We start from the raw sequence: 25,634 nt of genomic DNA, 5'->3' as shown, positions 1-25,634 counted from the left end.
TTCCTAGTCCAAACAAGCCAAGTCCAAGTACAAATCCCAGCAATGCTCCCATCCATCCAAAGAGCAACCAACCATTCAATCAATAAAACAATGATAGTAAAAATGAATCAAACAAAAGGGGGTGAATCAAAAAGTGGATAAAAACACAGAGAATGGTATAAAGATAAAAAAAAAGCAGAGAGACGCACTCATGACCAATCATCAATACATGCATCTCCATAACAAGTTAAGGCAAGGTAAGGCAAGGCCCATAATTCGAATCAACGAGTATGTGTGTGTGTGTGTGCGAGCCGCGAGGCCCATTCCCGACCTGTAGTATAATACCCCATTATATGCTTTACCCCTCCCAATTTTTTGGTAGTGTTATTTTTCCCAACCGCCCCTGTGCATGCAATGTACAACATTCCGTGTTGTTGTTTTTTTTGGAAGCCCCGCCGATCCTTTCCTCTTTTTGTTGTTGCCCCGAACAAGAAAAAGAAATATGGATGAAAAGATTTCACGAGTACCGCCCAGAGAGATAATAGAAATTATAAGAGATGTGGATGGAGGAGGGTGAGAGCGAAAAGGTTATACACAGCGGAAGTGCGAGAGTAAAACGTGTGTATGAGAAGGAAGAGATGGGAATAAAAATGGGTAATTGGGTGAAAATCCGTGAAAACATGAATAGAAGTGACTGTCGTAAATTCATTAAATTGGCGGCCGTGACGAATGAGTGGGATACGACCTGTTTCAACCGTTCGTCGCGACCGACTTGGACTTGGAGGGATGTGTCCAGGAAAGAAAGTCGAACTTGTCTTTGGCGTTCTCGAGAATTGAAGAGGAGCTGGATTCAGGCTGCATGCGCGCTTGGGGCACTTCCCGGGGCTCCAGGACCAGCGACCGGCGATAGAATGTCTGCAGACTCTTTTCGCCGCTCGATCGCACACGGACGAGCTCATTCTGCATCCACGCCTGCAGTTCCGGGACTTCGGTCAGTCGGTACGGAATCTGGAATCGCTGTAGCTCGCTGATGATCTTGGCAGTCTTCATGTGCTTGTCAAAGTTGATGACGGCCATGTCACCCTCATCTGTGGGCAAGGTACGTAGTGCCTGATTGCCGTGATCCACGAAGGTGAGATCTGTGAGGTAGGTGCCGACGAAAGGCAGGCAAGGAGGAACGCGGTTCTGCAGTCGCTGCCGGAGAACATAGTAGTTTCGTGAAACATCGACAATGCCTCGCAGGTATTCAAGGGTGGTTTTGGTCTTCTGGGACACCACTTCCCAGGTCCGCTTCAAGCGGGAGATCATGGATGAATTCAAGGAGCAGATGATGGCCATCAATGAGTCGTAGTTGCTGAGCTCCAGGCACTTGTTCGCAATCTTGACCCAGTGCTTGATGATCGCTGCACGCTTCTTGGGCTCCTCCAGCTGGAGAATTGAATCTGCTACAAGATGTGTCAGATCCGTGGACAAGGTGGCCATAGCCCTGACGTTGACAGCCAAGGAACCGGACTTCTTCATCCACTCCGTGGCCAGCAGCTCTTCGGGAAGAATAGCGCAGAAGATGCGCGACTCCTTGATTGTGAACTGGCGAGCGAGTTCCATCGGGTCGAAATCCAGGATGGTGATTGTGCCTTCGCCGTTCTTCCACTGCTTCAGGAGGTTGACTTCCTTCTTTCCCAGGATGGGGGGTGGCAGAGGTGTGTCTGGGTGCACATATTGTGCAGTTGCAGTGTTGGTCTTTCCCATGGAAGACACCAGACGCGGTACGACCGGTCCGTGAACCATCGAGACCTTTTCGGCAAGCTCGACAAGCCGCTTTCCAGCAGACGGAAGGTTGTGCATGAGGGTCGTGCTGGCGAAGTTCACAATGTATTCGAGGGCACAGTTATCGCAGTCGTGACGCCAGTGGGATTCAAGCCAGCCTTTGAAGACGTTGTAAACACGAAGACGAACAGGCCCGGCAGTGTGAGGAGTGTCTCCGATGTAGTTGAATCTATCAACCAAAGTCTCCGCAAACTCAATTGGGGTAGCGAAAAGACGGAAAGTGAGATAGAAGGTCGAAACGAACATCGCGTCTGGAGTAGACTGGTGTGCAGTCAGCTTCTCCACGAGCGCGCGTAAACTTCCGCCCATGATCTGGCCATCCTTGAAGATCAGCTCGTGCGCGTAAGTCTTCTCCAGAATGTTGGCTTCTCCTTCTTCCGTTTCCTCGGCTAGGGTAGAATGACTGATGCTGCCCTTAAGAGAGGGGACCTGGTAATGATTGCCAATGTCGGGCGAGGTCGCGCGAGTGGAAGTCTGGGAGACACCACTCATCTCCGAGTCACGGAGACGGCTGTTGAATGTAAAGCTACTTCCATTGCTAGTGATGCCTCGGCCAAAGGACTCACTAACATCGGACTTAGCTTGGCTGTCCCTATAAGGGGGAATTTCAATGGGTTGGGTATCGTGAGACGAAAAGGATAGCTTATCCAGGCTGGTGGAGAGGTGGCTGGTGGATGGAAAGGAGGACATGTCGGTGCCGGGAGTGCTAGCCCCATTACGCGACTGGAAGGACGAGGGAGTAGTGTCATCCGTCAGACCTGGGGTTGGAGGAGAGTATCGGTTGTTGATGGAGTTGGGAATTTGTAGAGGAGGCGGGGGCAAACGCAAAGAAGCTTCTTGAGATCGGTTCTGGTGACCAGCAAAGGTGCTTGTCTTCGGGGGTTGCGGGGTTTTGTTGGCGTCGGTCATTGCGCCGGTCGCAGCAGGCAAATCCTGGGGCATTGCCTCCAGCTCGAAATCACCGCATTGCTCCAGCATCAGTCGAGCTTTGGCCAGGCAGCTCCCCGCTGCTCGCACGCAATCAGTGGCGGCATCCACCAAGCGCTTTCCTTCATCAGGCAAAAATACAAGCTCATCATCTGGAGAATGGGCCGGTCGGAAGGCGTCCCGGGCCGCATAGACCAATTCGGAGAGGCGTTCATACATAGTGTCTCTAGCTTGCTCCAGGAGCCCACTGCCCTGCGGGTCATGTTCGCAAGTGGCCTCCACGACGGTGAGCAGCGCGCGACACGAGCGCACCGCCTGCTCCGTGGTCACGACCAATTCCGTCGAGGAGCGGGATTGCAGATGAAGCCCAATAAAGGAGCCCAGCACACCGAGAAATGCATCGTAGGCATCGTTCAGTCGTTCGGACGCGAGGTTGGGGTTGCGGGCAATCGCGGCCGGTCCCGAAGTTGAGACCCGGTGGGAGACAGAGATCCGCTTAGTGGTCACAGACACCGGACGGGTCTGTTGAGAGTCGTCCAGGCGAGTGGATGCTCGGCTCATATCCAATCGGCTACGGTTCATGAGTCTAGACTCGTTGCGCTCGGTGTCGGCCTCGGAGCCAGCAGCTTCCGAAATGGGGCGAGTCTCAGAAACCGTAGTGAGTGGGCCTTGCTGGTAGCCTGATTGCTGCTCTAGCTCGGCGATCGTTCTGCTCAGGCCAACTTCCTCGGTCCACACATCGAGAAAACGAACACCTCGCGTTACAATGCGGAAGGCCTTGAGGAGCATTTCGTCGACCATGTAGTCCATTTCATCCTGCGTCGCATTGCCGCTGGCAACCTCCTGGAACCTCTTGGTGGTCCGGACCAGAGATGAGAGCTCAGCCAGCAACGCCTTGCGATTCCTGCGCAGACCGTCGTGACTGGTGACCAGGATACAATCCCGTGTGAGACATTCAGATTTTTGCTGTGACCCTGTCAGTTATCCTCCGATAAGCAGCAGCAGCAAGGAGTTGGAACACCTACCAATAGGTAGCGCACGCCAGCAATCAAGCCTCGTACAAGATCCTGGTTGCCCGCGTCGTTCAGAGGGAATCCACAGCCTCCTCTGATGATATCCCAAAAGTCGGTCAACGCCTTCAGGAGCGGCCGCATAGGCTGTTGGTCATACGCTTCGCAGTAGTTGGTGGGTAGCCAGCCCCGAGCTCCAGTATCTAATAGTGTACCGTCGGCCCAACCATTGGTGTGGACAGAATGCACTAGGACGATGTCGCCTTGGTCCAAGGGGAGGGTGACAGTCGACGGGGACACATTTCCGGAGGGGTGATAAGGGTAGAATGCACGGAGGTAGTTGTGGAAGACGGCCCTCGGCGTCTCTGATTGCTCCATGCTGTCGTCTTTGTTTTCGTAAGGTGTTAACGGAGGGCTCATTTCAAGATTGTGCTGGTAATGATAGTGATGTTGTTGGTCGTCGTAGTTGTAGTTAAGGTTTCCCTTTTCGATCTTCAGTGGTGCAATGTGTCGCTTCATTGATTCCATATCTCTATTCCTGAGACAAGATCGATGTGGGTGTGATAGCCTTCCGCTTGGTAGGTCCAGTCGGACGTCGTGGTCACTGACCAAGGCTTATGCGAGAGAAGACGCAATGATCATTCTCGCACTGTCCTATGAATGGTGGTAAAGGTGAAGAGAAGTAAGTGAGTTGCACAATCGAAGTGTGTCAGTGATGTAGTGTAGACAAAGAAGATGATCGAGCTAGTCGAGATGTGATGATGCGTGTGGCTGTAATGCAATCAATGTCTGTGATAGAAGGTCAATCATGCGGCGCTGCTGAAGGCTGGTGCGAGCCTTGAACATTGACGGTGTGCTTTCTACCCTCAGGCCGGCAAGGGCGTCTGAAGGATGTTTGGGAGGGGATGGTTCTGCATGTCTCCCGGGGAATGTCCGATTCTAGGGAGGGGAATGGAAGGAATGCTGGGGAAGGGCAACCGGTTGCTAACGTACCTTGAACGCGAACCTAGGAAAACGCGGAAGAAAACGAAGGAGGTGCGTGGGTTGAAATTGCAGCGATGCGATCGATATATAGGAGTTGCTCGTCGAGAGTAATTCGGCAGCGTCTCTACTGCAGACACGTTCTTCAATGCGCGGGATCAAAACGAGGAGGGAAGTCGAGCACGAGGAAACCGGGGAATTGAAGAAGGTTTGAGGCAACAAAAAGCCGAGTAGACAAGCCGCAAAACAAAAACAGAGCGTGGCGAACAATAACAAGCAGTCACTCGACGCCCGGGATGAGGAAAACCTGCCTCGTTGGAAAGGAAGGGCGAGTGAAAAGCGGACTGGATAGTGCTGTAAAGCAAGCAAGGACCACGAGTCGACCCCGGACTAGATCTTCGAAAATCCACGTAGGAAAATTAACCCGGACAACGAGTGTGACCTTTTCCTTCCCAGGAGTTCGATCGACGGGGAGTGCAGCGACTATGACGACAGGCGGAAACGAGGTGAGCTCCTGCTGTAGCTGTGCGCGGGAGGGATAATCTTGTTCGCAGACAGACACGCAAGGGCCGCGACAGTTTCCAAGACACGGCGGATTAAGCAGAGACCGGGAAGGGCGGGAATGAGCACAATGCAGGCCGTGGGTTTATAAGAAGTGATGTTGTGTAATGCTATGCTAAGCTATTCAAGTCAATTGCCACCAGCAGCAATGAGTGAACGATCGGATAGCTCCACCAGGGTTTAGATGGAGAAAGGGGAAGATAATCGGTAGTGATGATTGTATATAGTATAGTGAGTGTGTGAGGTGAGAGTGGAGGAGGAGGGGGTGGGTGAAGGTCAGTGAAGAGGGAAAAGAGCGGGAAGGAGAAGAGAGGTTCAGGGAGAGAGAGTATGTGTGAGTGGATGTCAGTCCGTGTATGTATGTAGTCGGATGTCCGTGTGTAGGTAGCGATGTGACGAGATCGAGTCAAACGAACGATATTGAGGGGAACGGTCCAAGGACAAGGAACCAGGGAAGTACCTGGTACTAGCCCACTACTAACAACCTGACGGAGCAGTTCTCCAGACTAGTTGGTGCGATGACTGGCCTAGAAGAGTGGATAGCAAGCACTGGTGGTTATCCACAGAACCGGTGGATATGACTCGATTCGGATGTGGAGCAGACGATCGGTACCCCTTGTGCACCTTGAGGTCTGTTTGGACAAACAACAATGAGGGAATGGCAAAAAAAAAAAAATTATAAAATTGAGAAAACCAAACTGAACCACGGCTGAATGAAAGGATTGATGGGACAGATTGATTGATTAATGTCGTGCGCGCACATGTATGAGTTGAGGAGAAGGAGAAGAGAACGCGCAGTGATAAGGGTCGTGTCCAGCCTGTCAAAATAATATACTGAACTAGCGGTGCTTGCCTTCGGTATACAGTCATCCCATCAAAAATCTCATAAAAAGCAATTAATAAAAAAGAAAAAGAATCCCATTTACAGTGCACTCACTCCCCTGTTCTTTTTTATTTTTATTTTTATTTTTCCTTATCCCAATCGGAATTGAGTCTGGTCTGGTCTGATCTTTTTTTTTCTTTTTTTTTTTTCGTTCTTTCTATTCTTTCTATTTTTTCATTTTCTATTCTATTTTCCCTCTACGACCTATTCATGTGCAGTAGTATTTTCTTATTTTCATCTTTCTATTTTCTCGGTCTTCTTTTTTTTTGTTTTCCCAGTTATTTTGATTTTCCCCTTTTCTCCCCAAACTGCCTTTTTCCGAGGAACCCAAAACCAACCAGTGGCCGCCCGCAACGCACGCAGCTAACCTTCTAGTCCTGCCTAAACGGTTATGATCTGCCATCACACAACCGGTGCCAGTTCCAGGGTGCTACTACGGCACGACCTATCTATCTGTCCAAACCATCATGCAATGTAATTTTTATTTTTATCTAATTTGCCTCTTTTCTCCCGTCCGATAAATAATAATAAAATATGTGATAACAATAAAAGAAAATCCCACCCCATGATATGATCGCGATCGCGATACTCCTAATATCCATCCACATCTCCAGTGGTTTGTTTCTCCGGAATTGAACTAAACCTGAAGTAAAAAAAAAAAAAGGTATACCACTATACTCTTAGTTAGAATACGTACGTACTTTCCAAGCCTAAGTCAGTAGTGTAGTAAGTAGGTAAGTTCACTTGTGTACTTAACAGAAGCCCATCATCCACCTAAAGCCTACTAGCCACCTACACTACCAATAACTGGTGGACTACTAGTGCGGAAGCCCGTCCTGTCAAGTCAGTCAATCAGTCAATCAAACCAAACTCAGGCAGGTAGGTGTAAGTACAGTAGGTCTCCGTCAGCATATTAAAAACGGCCACAGCGGACCTTGCCTTTTCCTTTTTCTTCTTTTCTTCCCCCCCCTACTAGTACTATGGCTTGGCTCTCGGCAGTGTAGTACGTACGTACGTACTTTTTGAGGGGTAAAAGGATTAATCAAAAAGGAAATGGAAGACAAATAAGAAAAAAGAGTCTGCTTACACCTTCCGTACTAATTGTGTTTAGTGCGTGCAAGTGAGCACTTTGACAGGCGGGCAAGCAACAACCCCCCTCCTTTTTTCCTTCCTTCCTTCCTTCCTTCTTTCCCCCTTCTCCAAATTAATAACGCGCGAGCTATGGTATTCTTCTAATTTTGATTCGACTCGAAGACTAAAATCAAAACATAAAATTAAATCCCTCTATCCACTGATCTTTCGTTGAATAAATTAAAATTTAATATATACGGATTGTTTTTAATTTATGCAAGCACATCATCCTTTTGCTCTTTCTCTCTCTCTCTACGTATCTTCTTTTTCTCTTTGAAGTTGCCGCTAAACCTCGTTAGGGCAGGCCCACCGAGATGGAGGATTGGTAAGTGGGGATAAAGATGGACTTTGTGTATGGACAAACAGGGGTTTGAGTTTTTTAAGGGCCCAGTATTGCTGGCAGTAGTTTGGCCTGTCTAACTAACTCCGTAGTCTAGCTACTACTTACTTAGTAGTAGTACTGCTGGAAGAGGAAAGATGATGATTAAAATGATGCTGAGATATATAGTTTGCAAGTGATAAGTAATAAGAATTGACTCTCTTTATTTTTTTTCACTTTCTGTCTGGGCAATTTATGTATGTATGTCTATATGTATGTATGTATTCCTTTCGGGTCGCTACCTACCTTAGTAACCGAACAAACATACTTTAAGTGGTGGCAAAAAAAAGCCACGGCATCCCCTCACGTTTGTATACGCAGCTCTTAATCAAAGTCACGTCTCCCCCCCTTTCCTTTCCAAGAATTGAAGCAAAACAAGCACCTCGTCACGGTGGTTACTGAATCCCTCATATTCTTGGATCCGGAGTTACCATCAATTGAAGCAGAGATGGAAGAACGGAAACGATTAGTAAGGGAAATAGTACGAAAGTATGGGGGAAAAAGCACACTGAGTTGAGTGGAAAGTCAAAAGTCGGAAATGTCGAAATTTTGGGACGTCGCAGACTGGATGGGGGACGGAAAGGAGGAGACTCGACTAGAGATCGACAAGGCAGTAACCATCCCACTGGGACCTCTCGAGAACTTTCTCGAGGCCATCATGCACCCGTCTGGCTTTACTTTTTCCTATTCCCACAGCCCATCCTGTAATTGATTGGTCGGGTACTTTTTGGATGTTTCAATTGCCTCGACAGCTTCCGCAGCGGCCCGTTCTGGCTGCTTGCTGTACAGTATCCTCTTTGGGATTACCCTGCGTATTCGGCCTAGGCATCGAGATAGTTATTCGGCGTTCAGCTTTTCGCCTCTTGCTCCTAGTCATCCGGTCCACAGAGGCGAACTTCAAGCAAGCAAGCGAGCAAGACCAGAAAGAATAGGGCAAAAAAGGAAACCTAACCAGTGGCGATCTAAAAATTCAGGATTATCCGAATTAGGCCCTTCTTACTTGGGTTACTTGTTACCTGGTGGAAAAAAAACTAGTGCAGAGCACCATTGGCCGAGAAAGTAACGGTCTCGAAATAGAAACCGATGGACGACAATCCGCGTCAATCAGGGCCCGGCAAAAGAAGGAAGAGAGGAGCAGCCAAGATGAGGGGCCAATAGGATGAGAAAGTGACCTATCGACTGTCACGGGGAAACGGGCAACCCAAAGCAATGAAAAAAGGATGAAGACTAAGGATGCATCATTCTCCCGACCCACAGGCTAATCCACTGCCGAGCCAACGAGCTCTCCCCAGCTGCTGGCCCGGCTTTCTTGTCGTTTCTGACGGCCGGGGAGATGCTCCAGGCTCAATTCTTAGCTGTGCGGATACCAGTACTATGTAAGTAGGGTTTCGGGGTGGTGATCACACAAGAGAGACATTGCCAAGTCGAGCATTTTCGAGCATTTTCGAGCATTTCCTAGGTTATGAACTTACTAACTCGGTCGGTTACGCGGTTCCATGGAACCAAATCGATATCGGATAACAACCAGCCAATTGCCGATAGTAACATCGAGATCACAACAATTGGAGCAAACAAGTAAAGCTCCTCAATTCTAGTCGTACAATCTTTGCGAAGGGATTCACATGTCTCACCTGATGACCTACCATGTGTACTCTATTCTGTACCTGCAGTTCAACCCTGTGTGCAACTGTGACGGCGATCTAGATACGTAGTACGTAGTTCTATAGGGCGGTGACTGATCTCCTCTCCTGGTTGTTTTAGAAACAAATTACACACCTACGTCAGTGATAGACAATTAAGTCACATTGAAGCTAGCATCTCCAGATTGCCTGTGCACTGATTTGAGGGAAGTTATTTGTGGCACCGGATTATCTACGACGCAAGGGCAATCGCGCACAGCCTTAGTTACTACCATTACCCCCGCCTGTGCCCGTATCCACCACCGATCGATATATAAAAACACGCTTACAGATGCATCAGTACATAGGCTCATGAAACTCATAAAAAATAATAATGATCTTCATTGCTTTCAAGACACGAGAGAACTAGATGCATCATGCATTGTCTACATACGGCTTATAATTCCGCAGGAGTAGACAGATGGCTTACTTAGCCACCTGATTATTGATTCTCCATACTTAGGAACCGGACCATTGCCACTCCGACATCCACACATACACACATGGTATGGGAGTCTCCGAGCTATAACTACTATTATGAATCAAGATGAACCGAGGAATCAACCACTTCCCTCTCACATCTACAAAATAAGTCACTGCCAGTCACGACTCCCCCACCCCCCAATTGTACCCGTAGATCTTCCCTTGGCATTGTCACTACACATTCTTTGTCGTGTTGAATATTTCCTTTTGATGGCGTACGTCTCTCGAACTCTATATCCTTCACTCTCCTTCTCCTTCTCCACCGCGCGCTCAGATACAACACTAGCCAGTTAGTACCATCAACCAAGCGAACCGTGACATCCCGCCTAAGAAAACGGGCTGATAACTATCCATCCGACTATCTATCAGGCAAAGAAGCAATTTCATAGATAAGCAAGCATGCAGATAGACAGATATCTGTACGATGTATCGCTAATCCCCCACACAGCCATCATCATTCATTAGTGCATACATACATACATACATACATACATACGTACCCAAAAATGAGCCGATGAGGGGCGCAGCGCGATATTTCCTTCTGCCGCAGGAGTCCGTCAGCTTGGTTCTCGGGTCTGATCGCCACGATTTGATCGGGGTGCGCATACATGAGGGGGGGAAAGGACTTACTAGTTTGGATCTCGCATGCATGGTTAGTTGGGTGAAGGTTGGGAGGTGATAGGTATGAAGTCAGTAGTACTGTAGTAGGAGTAGTATGTCTGAAGTAGGTCTAGGTCTAGGTCTAGTTTGTAGGCTAGGTGGAGGTGGTTAGTGTTACAGTGCGTAATGCCAGATCGAGTAACTCTTCCTGTCGGAATGGAGTCCGCGTCTTCCGTTAGGATTTTTTTGTTTTTGAGTGACGCTTACACGGCATATAGTAGTTTTCGTATCGATTAGGTTCGAAGTCAGACGAGGAACAAAGACATCCTGAGACGGGATGCATGAAGTACGACGCCGGTTTTGGTGCTACTGCTACTGCTACTACGACTTAGTTATTACTTACTACCTTGGCCCCCACTTCTACGAAGGGAATGACAGGTCGTAAACGGATGATTTCCGACTACTCCCGTGGCACAAAGGAATGATCATCACATTATATTATACTATGTGGGCATTAGGCATGTAGCCAGCGTTGTCCCACAGGCACACACACTCACATACACAGCAGCCGTACATAGTTGGTTAGTTAGCTCGAAGGACGTGCTGACTGCTGACACCCGACCGTTGATGCCGGCAAGCTTGAGTCCAGACCAAAGGAGCGCTAAATCCGAGTGGGAATTTCCCGAGTGGGTTTAGGTTGACAGGTTAGTTGAGGGCAAAGCGGTCATCCTTTCTCCAGGATCCTCTTTCGAATAAAGGGAGTCTCATTCAGGCTCAGCTGGAGGACAAGGCTTGTTCATCCGCCAGGTCTAGAAACAACACGTGCCCGTCGCTGTATGCGGGACTAATTTGGTGAGGGGTTGGCTTGTAAACTAAACGAGGGTCAGTGCTACTTCTTCCCTGTCACCTTGCCTTAGCGAGTGTATATATCTCCTTGGGTTTCGAGGAAGTCGGTTTGCAGATACCACAGGGCTCAGCTACGAACAATGTGGCTAGGACCGAGGAAAGACTAACATCAATGCATCAGCCGTTCTGGAGCCAGGACATCAAAGCATTCTCCGAAAGAGGGGGGTGACTGTGTGCTAGGCAGGCAAGTATAGTATGCGCCTAGACTAGCAGCACAAGAACGACAACGGGATCTGCTCTGGCTCACACATACTAGAACCGAACAGGACTGACTCCGAAATTACTTTGACCTCATTAAATCACTCTGGCGGATGGCAGGCCCAGGAATCCCCACCGCTAGGCACTAAAATTGTTAGATTCCGTCTCTCATCCATCGCCCGTTTTTTAAGGACGGGATGCTCGGTGTGAATCACTTCCACTACGACAGCTCTTTCCCCCCCCACATAGGAAACCGCAGCAACGCGGGACGGCTCGAGTCACAACTGAACCTGAGCCCGCCCAAGGCTAGCCGTGTTCTGTCCTAGTCTTTCCCCTGTGCCAGCGGAAGGAAATGGATAGGAGGAGGCGTTCCCTGGATGAACGCGGATTAACCGACCGCGTCGCGTCGGGAGGGAGAGACGATCCGTCCGTCGCGGGCGTGGATGAATGTAGGGTACGTATTCAGTAAGGTCGTGTGTAGGGATCGTGTAAGTGACCCGATATCTAGCTAGTAGCCTTATCGCTTCAGGGGAATAAGGAAGGGGGAATTCCAGGGTGTCTGTCTCCTTTGGAAGGATGCAGTTGTGTCTTTCTCTTTTTTTTGTGCCTGCGCGGCTGCCTGAGATCTCAGGAACCCTCACGTGTCGCCAGATCAGGTGGTTTGGAAGATTTACTTTCTTCATCACTTCCTTGGATTTCATTTCCGACCATCACATCACACTGATCGTCCTCCTTGCTCGATCTTGGTATTCGCTTCCTGTATCTACTCGTTTTGCCATCCACGAGCAATGCGCCACGGCCGACTCTTCCTCCTGCCTGACTGCACATCCGCCAATAATCCCTTTACCCTCCCGCCCCATTGGCCCACAGTTGAGCACATCTGGATCTTCGGTCGCTAATGGAGACGTGAAACAGAGCGAGATGCTATTCCCATGGTACGCTGTACTCGCTACTCACTTTGCGGAGTTTCGGCCATCTACCTGAGAAACCCGTGGAACCGTCCTGCCGACAGAGCATTAACTGGATCAATCTGATCGAGTCGCAAATGTGGAGCCCTCTTTCCGATAGTCGAGATCGAGTGCGCGCATCTGGTCTATGTGACTGCTCGTGGCTTGGAGCACACACCAGCCGTCACTTTGACAGGATCTGGCTCCTCGTGCGTCTAGATCGACCGCCATTGTATCCTGGCTCAATGTGCATGACAGCGCACGCTCGACTGGCTGATCTGATCCACAATGACTTCTACACTGACATTTCCGGCAACAGCATATCGAGCACGGAGTAGATAGATCAACTTCATGCTCTCTGACACTAGGATGGCCAAGTCGCCGACAACGCACAGCAGACTAAGTGGATCCTCATCGCCAATGATACCTCTTCAGACCAAAGAGCGAATTAGCGGTATATCCTTCCAGCCATTGCCCCGTGCCTCTCCACTCATGGACTCAATGCCTTGATTTCACACGAGCGCACGGCCATCCGAAGAACCAGAATTAGCATCATACAATGCTCAACAAAGTACGTTCTATCTTGCTTTTTGGAAATGGAACGCTTCGTGCATTACCGCTCGCCCGCGCGATTAAATTCTTCAGGGACCTGCATGTAGCCTGGAGCCAACTAGTAGGTAGCTATCTGTTTTCTTCTGTCATGGCGTCCGGACTACTCGGTGAATGCGTCGTCTAGTCTCACAGTGAGGCAGGATTTTCAGATGCATGCATGATATAGCGGGTGGAGGCGCCAGGTTGCCTAGACAGGTGGTTCAGCTCCGGGATCAGCGTGCGATCCATTTTCTTTTTCCTCTTTTGTGAGGGACTAACCGATTGGTAGCTGTCAGTTTGCTCTAGCCAGTGCCGGTCGCACTAGCTTCATTCACCGAGCCACGGTGATCCATTGCTCGATCATATCAGCGTGTGTACGGAGTAATTGAATCTGAGCATGGAACACTTTGTCTCTATTAAGGGTCACTTTGACATCTTATTCTATAGGAATTAGATTAGACCTCCGGGAAGTCGGGAAGCCAAGCACGAGCCATATATTCCCGACGGCTTATGCTAAGCTATGTACTCCAACTATCCGACCTCCAGGTCTTCTCCGCAATGGGCTAAAGGTTAGTGTCAGCCTTTGCGGGTGAGATGATTGCGACTGGGAATGTAAGACCGCAATGTCACGCCGCAGGATAGCCCGAAGAAGAGACTAATGTGCGCTGAAGAATAACCCCTCTGCCGCCACTGCCACGCCAGCCGTGTCCCTTGAACCAGAGAAGGGCAAATGTCCGCCGACTATTGATAGGCCCAGAAGAAGAAATACCGACGGAGGGACGCCGCATGTCGGTATGTGAACTAGGTGGGTGCCTTCTGTCGGGGACCAACTTACCCAAACCAGCAACACTATCGGGGGTCCCTAGGAAGAATTTGCAGATTAGACCCATGCTAGAAGAACAGCTACTGCAGTAGGTGCATACCGGCAAACAATATAAAAAAAAAGCACGAGCCATTCAGGATGCCTCATTCACTTCCCAACACGGATAAGCAGCCTAGTGCCATGCACGCTAACCAAACCATGCAGCTTTACTCGTGGGAATATTTTCGTCCCGGCAGCCAATGATCGCTTCGACGCGCACGTTCTTCTGCCCTTTCACGTGCGGTGTGACTTGACTGCATTGTCACATCGGGTACTTTCTATTTTGGCAACCAGTCGTGTTTCTGCGGGATGAAAGTACCCCCAGGTACCTTGTACATGAGGCTGGCATATGTCAATGCTTGTCAGGGCCTAGGCTATTTGTCCATTGTTTGTCCTCGGGCTGAAGAACACTCTGGCCCATTCCGACAGGGCTTCATTGTTTGCTCTCTGCTGCATGAAGAAGGGCTATCCACCGCTGTCTGGACCTTTGATTCCGTATTCAATAATGCTGCCATTCTATTGCTTGTGATCGGGCAGATGTGACGCGTCACGCAGCCTATACCTCGGATGGTTATATGTCTGCGTGCATGCCTCATTATAGGAACAATTATTGCCAAGCATATCATTCTACTAAAACGCGACTGCGGACCTGCATGTTTATGGACAATATTATGTGCCACTATAGAAAGATTATCGTCCTCCACGGACGACAATATATATTTGCAGCTAGGACGAGACACATTCAACATGTGTATTCTCATATCAGTCCTCAACTTTCTACTAAATAGTATAAGTAGTGTTATTAGTAAATAGTAGATAATTCTCCTACTATTCAAAAATAATTAAGCACTGCCACCACTCAAACTTGGTTTTATAATATCATGCGATAGTACATCCCTCACAAACCTGCATGATCATCATAGTTCACCCACCCCCTTCCCCCCCCCTGTAACACAGTAGACACGCAACAACCATGATGGCTCGATTCAACCAACCTCTACAAGCTGTTACTAACAAGGATGCACACAAATCCTTTGTGCATATCCCTCTTACAAATACGAACCCCATAATCCACCAGGAAATATCCATTGCCAATATTCCATCCACAACTTCGGTAGAGAGTCAATCAAGGAAGGAAGTGTACTAAATATAAAGTGAACCTGACTAATTGGTAGACAAGCTTTCTTCCTCCCTTCCTTCCTTCCTTTATAGCATGTACTGTACTATTTTGATATAAATGAAGATGAGTAAATGTTATGGTATAAGATCAAAATCATAGTGTATGTAGAATCCTACGAACTTAGCGAAGTTGAAGTATGCGTACTGTGGTCACGATATATATATATATAAATTTACTAGTAGTACATAGCGTAAACTATTGATAACATAGACATTCCCCGACCTGGAAGTAACTAACAGAACGATGATGAAATACTTCACTTAGGAACACTAGATAAACTATTTAACAGTATACAAGTAATTAGGGTTTATATCTCACATCACTATACGTCTTTCCGCTTACGTTGGCTATTATCCAGAACGGATCCAAACCTGGAGGAGACATTCGTGGAAGGCTTCTGGGATGACTGATACCAGAGATTCCCAGGTGCAACAGATTGAATGATAAGTTGTAAAGCTATCGCTTGTCGGGCAAACGGAGTATAGGAATTTGCAGCATGGATGAACCGCGTAGTTAGCTGACATTAAGATACAAAGTGGAGAGAGGTGCTTGATGTAGGGGTGGGTGTGTGTCTAGTGAGGTGGCAACGGACAATAGCTGATTCAAAAATGATATTTACACTTGCTATAAAAGATGAAACCAAAACACAGACACGACAATCACTTGTGCCCCTTAGAATAACTCTTTCTGGTAGATATAAGAAGCGAGACCAACTCATCCTTATCCACGTCCTCTCGTGGATTCCTCTTGGCGGCTGCAATGTGCTTGTCAGTGACAGGAACACCAGGGTAATCCTCGAAGAATATCTCAACTGTATCGAAACTTGCTCTTTCCACGATCAACTCGACTGCTGCCTCAGTGGTGGGTAACGGTATCCGGTGCTGCATGCAGGCTCGGATGAAATCGTCAAAAGGGCGATACGAAACATAGTCTTGCCGGGGCAAAGATGGAAGCATCTCCAGCATTGGTGTCGAAACTTCAAAGCTGACATATCGTAGTAGAGCTCCTGCTGCCTGTGCCAAAGATACTGGGTCGATTTCAGGGTCCTGCCATATTGCTTCCCAGACTGCGTTAAGGTTGAGGTCACGGCGCTGTTCAAGAAACAACTCGAGAGCCCTGATGTTCTGGTTTGCCTGACAAATGTTGTTGTTTTGAATAGCATAGATCAGGATATCCTCTGTAATTGGCACAGCTTCTGATCCCAGTCGACTGAGAAGTAAGCGTATGACAGATCTGGGACGCCTCCCCAACAATGAAGATTTAACCACTTCTTCTGTAATTAAAACTTGGTTGTTTTGCCTATCGAGCAGGATATCCATTGCATCCCTGTCTTGTACAATTTTGGTAATTATGTTTGGTGTCACAGGGAAGTCCGGATCTCTCTTGTGAATGACGTTTAGGGTATGACTGTTACCAGTGACTGTTTCCATCAGCCATTCATCCACTCCCACAAGCCGCCGGTCGAGAAGCTTTCCCAGCACCCTTCCACTGCGCCTGTCTCCGTCTGTTGCTATTTTTTGGATCATCTGTTTAATTGGAAGGCAGTCACACCGCCGATCCAATAACAGACTCATGGAGTTAGGGAGAGTACATGCCGCTTCCAGTAGTCGATCAGTTACCGGAAAATCTGGCCATCTCTTCAAGATGAATGCGAATACATAGTCCGCTGTGGAAGAACCTATATCGGCAACAGATAATAATGCATCTTCTGAAACCGGAAGACTGTGGCCCAGGAGATCATATAGATATCCAATCAAGCTCCGTCCACGCCAATGATTATCAGCTACAGAGCGTAATGTCTCCTCTGTGATGGGGAGACCAGAACCACCGGTATTGTTCACCAGAAGCTCCAACATTTCCTGATCGTGATATCGGGCAGCGTCGCATAATATTTGCTCAGTGACCACAAATCCCGCTTGTTGTCTGCACAGGAGCATCTTCAGCATTGCCACCCCTTGGTTAGGGTTTTGCACAATTCTCTGAATAATCTCCTCATCAACGATGGTGTCCTGCCCACACTCCTCAAGCAAGACATCCATGATTTCACTGCCCTTTGAGCCGTTCTCTGCAGCGGCTAAGAATATCTCTTTATCAATGACTGTTTCCGGCTCTCGCCTGGCTAGAAGTAGTTTCACTGTCTGTGGATCGCATGCAGACCTGGCAGCCGAAATGAGCACTTTCTGGGTGATTCGGATTTCTTCACCACGCTCCTGCAAAAGCAGCTCCATTGTTTCTTTCTTTCCTCTCGCAAAAGCTTCAGCCCATTCCTCATCCAGCTTGATATCATTCTTCGCCTGCTTATTCAATATGGCAATCATGGCACCAATATTCAACGGAGACACACCCTGCTGCACCAATGATGGGGTAAGTCTAATATCCGCGTCACACTTTTCTAGAAGCAAGTGCATGGTTTTGTTGCCGCAGTGTAAATTTTCCAGCACAGCTCTCAGCAACTCCTTAGTTATTTTGACGCCCATTTTCTCTTTTCGATCCAGAAGGCAGCTCATTACTATCTGTGCCGACATCCAATTCTTAGCTGCTCTCTCAACTAGTCTCCCATCAATAATCTTAAGCGACGCTCTTGATTGATCATGCAAAGCACCCTTGTCCCAAAGCAGGTCTAGAATCATTGTTAACTTGTCTTTGTCGGACTCGGTGGCGTAAATAAAATTCAGCATGCGTTCAGTCACTCCTCGAGGTATCTCTGTCACTTTATCGAGCAGCAATTCTAGAACCTCCAAATGGCCCCCACGCGCGGCTGCTAGCAATGCATTGTTCCTTACCTCAAGTCCTGATCCCATTGGATTTGCACCTTGTGCAAGCAGCATCTCAACCGTCGGTTTGAGTCCTCTTCGTGATGCAGAATACAGAGGTGATTGCACCTCCTCGAATGATTTACGCCACACGAATTTGAATTCGACATTAACCAAGCGAACCCAGTTGAAATAAACATGACGCTCTGTGAACAGGCGGTCAACCTTTTTCTGAAGGCCCGTACCCGTGGCGTATAATTCCCCTACTTCTGCCAGATGACGACCCCAGTATCTCGCAGCGTAGATCAGTAGTGGCTGTCGTAAGGCGGTGGTCTGGTTTAGGATTTCGGTAGTTTCGAGCAGACAGTCGATCGTTTTAGTTGCTATGGCGTTATGACCAGAAATGGCCGAGAAATGATACCAGTGACTTTCAGCTTCATTGCGTACCAGAAACTCTTTCACGGAGAAATGGGCCAGCCTCACAGTATCATCGGAGATGCTCACGGTAACTAGAGAAGTAGTACAGGTGGTCACAACGTCTTCCGGGAAGCGGAAAGACACAACAGCCGCGATAGTCTTCAGATCCAGCGGGACGGCAGAGAAACTGAGCCAGACCAATATTGTGCGGGCTGCTTCCCGATCATCCGGTGATATCCTCTCGAGGGTATCTTTATAGGTGTCCTCAAGTGTGACTGGGATGGAATCAAGAGCCTTCTGGAATGCTTCCTCGGTTTTGGACTTTTCCAGCCGCTTTATCTGCAAATCAGCCCAGCGAAAGCGCCTGTTCAATCTCACATATTAATCGTACTGTACACATATTCGCTGACAAATTGAACATACCGTTCCGGAATCTCAAGCAATCTCTCCAGAGTTCGTTTCTTAAGCGACTCGCCCCATTCACACAACCTGCCATGGGCAACTTGAGCACGGACGAAAGTTTCTACATCTCCACTCAACCCAGCCTCCAGATCCACCCTTTGATATTGTTCCAGCCTCGAGCGTATATCAGGCTCTGGTCGACTGGTGGCAAGAATGTGCAATTTGGTTTGATGCTTTGTTAACAACTCCTCAAGAAATTGCAAGAGCGAGCTCCGTTCGTTATCCCCAGTCGCGGGGCACTCATCCAGAGCATCGAGGATAAGGAAACACTCACCCTGAGAAGCTTCAAGCACATCGTCGAGGATATCTGCAAGTTTTCGCTGTTGGGGCTTACTACCTCGGTGACAATGTTCTTCCCAGAGTTTGATTATGGATCCGGGAAGAATTGGCGGCATGAATTGTCGCAGTATGGACCTGATCATATTGTACATCTTCTGTGTTTCGACATTGCTGAATTGAAAGTACCAGTAGGCATAGTTCCTGGAAGTGTCAGACCTGCAAAATTCCTCGATATCTTGAATGACTGTAGAACAGAGAACCGATTTTCCGCAGCCGACTTATACTAAGAGTTAGTTTTGTTGTCATGAAGATCAATTGAACGCACCTGCTCCATAAAGCCAAAATAACTTTCCGGGCGTGAACTTCCACATTTCATACCCGGGCATGTTTAGAAACCATTTTCCCGTGTTTGCTGCCCTGCGGTTTTGAGTGTTATTCTGGGGATCTGAATAGGATGCCGTGGACAGCCAGTCGAGTATCTCTCGGTCCTGCAAGCCTGCTGCTATTAGAATATGCCCTTCTTAGAAGAGCAACACTTGGCAGTTATCTTACTCCTAGTGTGCGACTGGATAACCTTCAGCCTTTCAATCGCCTCGTCTATTCCGTCGAGCATGCTTTCGGCTTGTTTCCTGTGGTCTGTAACGATGAGCAAGACCTCAAATATGTTGATGATAGCAAGCGGATGGTAGTAATACCTAGAGCTACCGTAAGATCTGCCCACCTCAAAACAGCCTGCTCTTTCTTTTCGACAGTTTCCTTGAGCTCCTTCAGTGGCTCCTGAACAAGGGCCCTAATACTTTGTCCCACGCGGGCTCTCAAGGAATCAGTCTCTATCACCACATGGAGAACCTCCTCTAGACCACAAACCAGCTTTGCTTTCATTTTCTGCCTTTTTCACCTCTGCCGTGTATTGCAGAATAGCCGTGTAGACTTCAACCAAAGCTTCTTCTAACCCTCGGTCGCTTTCCACTTTTCTGTCTCGATAATGATTTTCAAGGATTGCATAATAGGAAAGAATGCCGGTGAGATACTCGGCTGCGTGAAAGATGTCGTCCCGACGCTCAATGTCGTTTTTGATCATCGTCAGACCAAGCGAAACAACTGACCATGCAATTGACGCTGAGCCTGAATGTTAGTAGATATGCATAGTATAAGCCCGGAACAAAGACCGAATTAGACGACTCACCATGGCAAGTCAGATCATAAGACACCAGTGTAGAGACAAAGTCCTGTGCCTGCAATGCGTGGAGTATGATGTTTTTGGCGGCATCGCGGACGTTGATGTGTCCCCCGTTGCGCTTGCGAATCTTGAGCCCACCTTCCTTGTACTCGCGGTACTTCTCTTCCGTGATCTTTATGACGTGTTCGATGGCATTTGTGATAGGTAGTGAACTCTCCAGACCGAGAGCAAGTCGGTCTTTCTCATCTAGCTTTTCTCCGGCAACCTCCCAAAGGTTTGCTCTTGCGGGAGTAGAAGATTCGGCATCTGGCGTGGACACGTCAACAGCAGCAATCGATACGACCCGATCCGGAGGGGAATCAGGCTGTTCGTCTGCTTTTGTATGCTTCTCACGACGATGTCGACTTCCTTTCGCCAAGTTGAGTGTGAATTTTACTCTCGAAAACATTCTAGGAAATTAAGTCTTGGGGTGTTGTTGCCCCGTCCAGAGTCGGACTCAGCCAGAGTGAGATGAATGATTTGGAAGGAACGAGGCTGGGAAGGGGGGGGGGGGGGGGTTGAGCCCCGCTTCGAGGTAGTCCGTAGCGTAGCGAACACCTCCAGCTGGCTTGCATACACTAAGGTTGGTGCTAAGTACTACATAATACTAGTAGGCTCAAGCTGAGCGGCAAAATTATTTCCTCATTGGTTCGTGTGTAGCCCACGTCTTGGTTTTGCTTTTTCTCTCCGTACTCAGAGGTGTGCTGGAATAACACTTGGAGATATAACTAGCACATATATATTGTATGGGTACCATTGAACGTTAAAGGCTTTTTCAAACTATATGTACTCTTTTTATTTCTGGCTGGTCGGCTGAGTTGGCCACATTTCTCATAAAGGAAGAGAGAGAGAGAGAGAGAGAGAGAGAGAGAGAGAGAGATGAGGCTACTACCTTAATGTAGGAAATAACCCAACTTAAGTGGACATTAGAAATGATATATACTACTACTTAAGACCACTTCAAACATACCTAACCAGGTAGTCCACAACTACTCATCCCAACACATACAAAATAAAAAATAAGCACACCATCACACATCACCAATAACTACTACTACTACACCTAAAACAGCCCCTCCATATCCAAATCCAAGAACTCGGGATTCCCCACCGCCATATCCGCCGCATTCAATACATCATCAATACTCGTATCCAACCCCCCACTTCCCATGCCTCCCATTCCTCCTGCTCCCCCACCGCCGTCCATTCCCGCCGCGACAGCATTATCCAGCATCTGGTTGATCGTACTCTCCTCTTCGTGGCCGCCTGCCCCGGAGGTATCCAGGTCCATTTGTCCCGGTCCGCCCACGCCAACACCGAGCTGCATGTTCTGAATGATATTGTTCATGTCGAGCTGCGAGGGCGGAGTAAGGGCGGCGTTGACGCGGCGCCAGAGCCGCACGATGATTTCCGCGCGGAGGGGATCCTTTTCGCAGATCTTGGGGACGGAGTCGTGAAGCTGGTAGAGGGCGCCGCGGGGGGTGAGGATGGGGTTTCGCGGGGGGAGTTCTTTGGTCGTATTGGTAGGGTCGATGTGGTGGTGAGGGGAGTAGGTATTTTGGTCGACGGCGAAGGAGTCAGCCAAGGGGGCGCAGATCATGGTGGCTGCGATGTCGAGGGCGAGGTCGCTGCTGCCTGTAGTGTTTGTGGGGGAGGTGGTGGCTTGGAGTTTGAGTTCGTCGATCAAGGCGCATAGTACGCGCATGGAGCCTTGGATGTGGATGCCTGCGATGAATTGGCGGTGGGTGTAGGATTGTGGGGCCATGCTCATGTCTGGGCTGGTGCTCCAGAGGATGAGCGATTGAAAGGTGCTGCGGATGCTGGCGAGGAGGCCGCCGGGGGTGTGGGCGGTCCAGGACTCGAGCTCGCTGCGGTGGGTGCTGCCGCTGCGTTGAAAGGAGAGGTGGGGTTCGAGAGCCTCGAGGATGGGTTTGATGGTGTCGTCGGGTTGGCGGGCGCGGATGCTCTTGAGTTGTTCTTCGAGGGAGCGGGCCGTGATGTTTAACACCGTTCGGTGGATTTCTTTGGCTTCGCCGGAGATGGAGCTTGGGCTTATGAGGGAGTGGAGGGCTTTGAGTGGGATGGAGGGGTCGCTTTCGGATTCCCAGATGTGGTTGCCAGCCAGTTTAGGGCGAGGATAAGGGACGGGAGGAGGAAGGGTTCTAGGAGGTCTGCGTGTTGTTAGTGTTGTTGAAATTGAGATGGGGAGGGTAGAGGGTATAGGGCTTACATTCGAAGCCGCCCTTGAGGGTGTCGAAGTCGAGTTTTCCTGCTTCGCATGCGCTGAGACTTTGGTTGAAGAGTGTGGTCACTAGCATGTAGAATTCCTGCGGACTGCAGGCGGACATGGTCTCTTCGCTGATACCCTCCGCCATGAATAAGGCGTTGATCCAGGATCCAAGGTTCTTGTTCTGCTTCTCGCTGAGGTCGTCAAGCTTCTGGCTGCAGAAGCCGTTCTCGAGCAGTCGCAAGACGAAGGAATTGCCACCTTCGATTCCCATGTCTTGCGGTCGCAGATCGTATCGGAACTTGAAGGTTAGTACGAGTAGAAGAATGCTTCCGAACTCGTCGTAGACTGGTTGGCTCTCGCCCTGGTCCTCGTCCCAGTGCCAGGCGTCTAGCAGAGCGCAGAGCGGTTGGAGTACTTGCTTCAAACTCCGGAAGAGCAAGATCACGTCCAGGGCCTGCGGCCGACGGGACAGTGAGTTGCAGATGTTTTTCAATGTCATTGTCTCTTTTTGGTTGCAGAGATGGTGCATGACCTGGTTGCGTTAGTATTTGATTACAACAAAATCACTGGAGGACCTACATCTGTAATAGCACCCACTATCGCACCTGCGTTGCCCTCCAATGACTCAATCTCGTTGATCAATTGCTCCGCGCGCTCTGGATTGGCATTGATCTGCGAGACGAGCTCATCCTTGTTATAAGGGCCACCGACAGGGAGAGTCTGCATTGGATTCTCGCCCAACAGGCGCTCAATACTAGACTCGGGGATCAACTTGTGCGAGGCACACGCGAACAGGAACTCTTGTCGCACATCGGACAAGACGGTGTTGCTTTGCATAGCAAACATCTGCGAGAACGATGGAAAGGTGTTTGGATCTAGCCGGCTCAAAGCATGGCTGATGCAAAGCTCCATCGGCAACGGCAACGACACAATAGAGGCTGCCAGCATGGCCGCGATGAAGGTGGGGAGCTTGTTCACCAGAAACGAGCGGAACAGGAACATAGTTCGGCTAGACTCGTTGCGGTAGCTTGCATTCGACAGGACATCGAACGACGCCGTTATGAGCTCCTCGATGAGAACTTGATAGTGGCCCTGCGATGGTTAGCTAGTGCTGTGATAAAGACGAAGTTCTACTCACGCCGTATCTATTCGAAAGGAAATTCAGCAGCATGCTATCATCCACCAAGGGGCGGCCCACAAGCTAGAATCCAGTTAGTAATATTCAGATAATTGTGCAGCAGCTGAAATACCATCGCATTGATATACACATAGAGACCTGCTCTGGAATTAATCACAGGCCCGTCCATGACCGAGTCCTCAAACTGAAGGGAGTTGACATTGACATTTTCCATCATGGAAACATCCAACGCTTTCGACGGGGCTTCTCCAAACAGATTGAACTCCTTCTGCAAGCTATCCAACCGGTTACGGAGCGGCAGCGATACTTCCACACAGAGGGGAAGATACGCCGACAAAGCCTGTCCAAGCTTAATCTTCAACGCTATCGAACCGTCAGTACCTTCCAGACACTAGAAAGAAAACCTGATGTAATACCTTCATGAGAATCCGCTGACAGAACCTCCAACCCCTTAGCCGTCCCCGAAAGCGCCGCAAGCAGAATCCCGAGACTCTCAAACAACGACACCGCATCAGGCGAACCCATCAACCCGCCCGTCTGATGACTGGTATCCAAATGACTATTATGCCAAGCCACAACAGCCTGAATCCAATCCACAATGGACGCAAAGATACTCAAAGCCTCAGCAAAAGTCTTAGAAGCAGTGCCCGTCGAAACAGAAAGCATAGCGTCCTGAACAACCCTGATATCCGTCATCAGAGTATAACACTTCCGCTTCTGCTTTCCCTGCACAGCAGCAGCAGCAGCATTTGCCTCCGAACCACCAGCCGACGGCATCCTATCATGAATGGACGAATGCTTCAGCAGCGAATTCAACATCGTCGAAGTCCGCACCAATCCCATCTTGCACAGACAGTCAATATACAAAGGGGGCAGAGGATCCCATTTAATCCCCGTTGCGAGGCGCGTCTCCAGCAATACATCCAACAGCTGGGCTTCACCAATGGGAGAGCGCTGCATCAGCAGCCGCGTGAGGTTCTTGAACTCCGCGGCATCGATCCGGTGGAGCAAACATTGTTGGAGGAATGTCCCCCATTGTTCGGAGGATGTCATGTTCCAGATATTTTCGCGAGATTACCTGGCTTTGTGGAGTGCATAGCAAGCATGCGGGAAGGTATATATTGGAACTCAATTTACACGTTCACTCGAACTCGGCGCTGATGTAGCGTTGGACATCGTGCCTTGGCCCTCCTTGTTGGCGGTTCTTTCCGGGGAAAGCTTCAACCGTTTGTTTAGACGACGTCGTGGAGGGTCACGTGGGATTAGATAAGCAGGTGTCACATGATGGGTGGCTGTCTAGGCTGAAGAACATTCAGTATAGAAGTATGCTTGACAAGGACGGAAGACAACCACAACGCAGTTAGGTGTATAAGTGTGATAGTGTCTATATATCTAGTAGTATATACACACATGAGACTTATCTGTATATAAAGGACCCAGACTTGGCTCGATGTCATGTCATGTCCAACGATACCTGTCAGACCCCATTCCCGTAATTACAATACCAATTCACGCCACAAACCATGAGGGAGGAATTAAGTCCGAGCAAAGACCAGACCCTGTGTAACCATAACCCATCGGACCAACTACCTAACTTGAACATGACAGACTTCAAACTACATGAAGACACAAGGAAATCGAAACCGAGTTATACCTCAAACAGCATATGCAGCAAGCAAAGGCTCTGAGTGCTCGGACGTTCACCGTTGTTACTCAAAGCGATCTGGCGCCAAAAAACTACAAATACCTGTACAGGCCAATCAAGCCCGTCAGATCAAGGGTAAACGGCCACCCTGAGCGCACCATCCAAGACGAGCTGAACCATGGGACTAGATTGGGGGCCCCTTGACGGACAATTATATGTGAAAGATTTCAATTGCAGAATGGGGGATTTCCGACAGAGTACTAAGTAAAAGACTAAAGGGGGGCTGGCTAGTGAGGGAGGGAGGGAGGGAGGGAGGGTACCTAGGGCCACAGTGAGAGAACCACTATCTTGAACCACACAATGGGAC

General features: G+C 49.0%; 4 protein-coding genes across 4 annotated transcripts; 1 reads left to right on the top strand and 3 right to left on the bottom strand.

Moving 5' to 3' along the window:
- Positions 1-514: 514 nt before the first annotated feature.
- BO83DRAFT_157207 (guanine nucleotide exchange factor) lies at positions 515-4,747 on the bottom strand. Its single transcript, XM_025526286.1, has 3 exons — positions 4,737-4,747; positions 3,759-4,532; positions 515-3,699 (listed from the first exon to the last, which is right to left on the bottom strand). Exons 2-3 carry the CDS (start codon positions 4,269-4,271, stop codon positions 730-732), a joined length of 3,483 nt encoding a protein of 1,160 aa, XP_025383162.1. The 5' UTR covers positions 4,272-4,532; positions 4,737-4,747; the 3' UTR covers positions 515-729.
- Positions 4,748-11,896: 7,149 nt separating this feature from the next.
- BO83DRAFT_393279 (uncharacterized protein) lies at positions 11,897-12,829 on the top strand (the record flags this gene model as incomplete). Its single annotated transcript, XM_025532973.1, has 3 exons — positions 11,897-11,998; positions 12,196-12,479; positions 12,511-12,829. The coding sequence occupies 3 exons, from the start codon at positions 11,897-11,899 to the stop codon at positions 12,827-12,829; spliced, it is 705 nt and encodes a 234-aa protein (XP_025383161.1).
- A 2,954-nt stretch (positions 12,830-15,783) lies between these two features.
- BO83DRAFT_324082 (uncharacterized protein) lies at positions 15,784-20,663 on the bottom strand (the record flags this gene model as incomplete). Its single annotated transcript, XM_025527962.1, has 7 exons — positions 15,784-18,658; positions 18,718-19,312; positions 19,361-19,531; positions 19,588-19,671; positions 19,731-19,905; positions 19,934-20,160; positions 20,222-20,663. The coding sequence occupies 7 exons, from the start codon at positions 20,661-20,663 to the stop codon at positions 15,784-15,786; spliced, it is 4,569 nt and encodes a 1,522-aa protein (XP_025383160.1).
- A 654-nt stretch (positions 20,664-21,317) lies between these two features.
- nut1 (putative RNA polymerase II mediator complex subunit Nut1) lies at positions 21,318-24,803 on the bottom strand (the record flags this gene model as incomplete). Its single annotated transcript, XM_025534355.1, has 7 exons — positions 24,039-24,803; positions 23,735-23,985; positions 23,623-23,685; positions 23,064-23,576; positions 22,485-23,016; positions 22,401-22,425; positions 21,318-22,347 (listed from the first exon to the last, which is right to left on the bottom strand). The coding sequence occupies exons 1-7, from the start codon at positions 24,673-24,675 to the stop codon at positions 21,318-21,320; spliced, it is 3,051 nt and encodes a 1,016-aa protein (XP_025383159.1). The 5' UTR covers positions 24,676-24,803.
- Between the last annotated feature and the right edge of the window lie 831 nt (positions 24,804-25,634).

This window comes from Aspergillus eucalypticola (assembly GCF_003184535.1).
Source record: "Aspergillus eucalypticola CBS 122712 chromosome Unknown BO83scaffold_36, whole genome shotgun sequence".
NCBI lineage: Eukaryota > Fungi > Ascomycota > Eurotiomycetes > Eurotiales > Aspergillaceae > Aspergillus > Aspergillus eucalypticola.
Note: the sequence above shows the minus strand (reverse complement) of the source record. Positions and strands in the feature narration are given on the sequence as shown.

Coding starts and splice junctions, on each gene's coding strand:
- BO83DRAFT_157207 (XM_025526286.1), bottom strand. CDS start 4,271: ATGGAATCAATGAAGCGACACATTGCACCACTGAAGATCGAAAAGGGA. Junction 3,700..3,758: donor CTGGCGTGCGCTACCTATTG/GTAGGTGTTCCA, acceptor ACAGGGTCACAG/CAAAAATCTGAATGTCTCAC.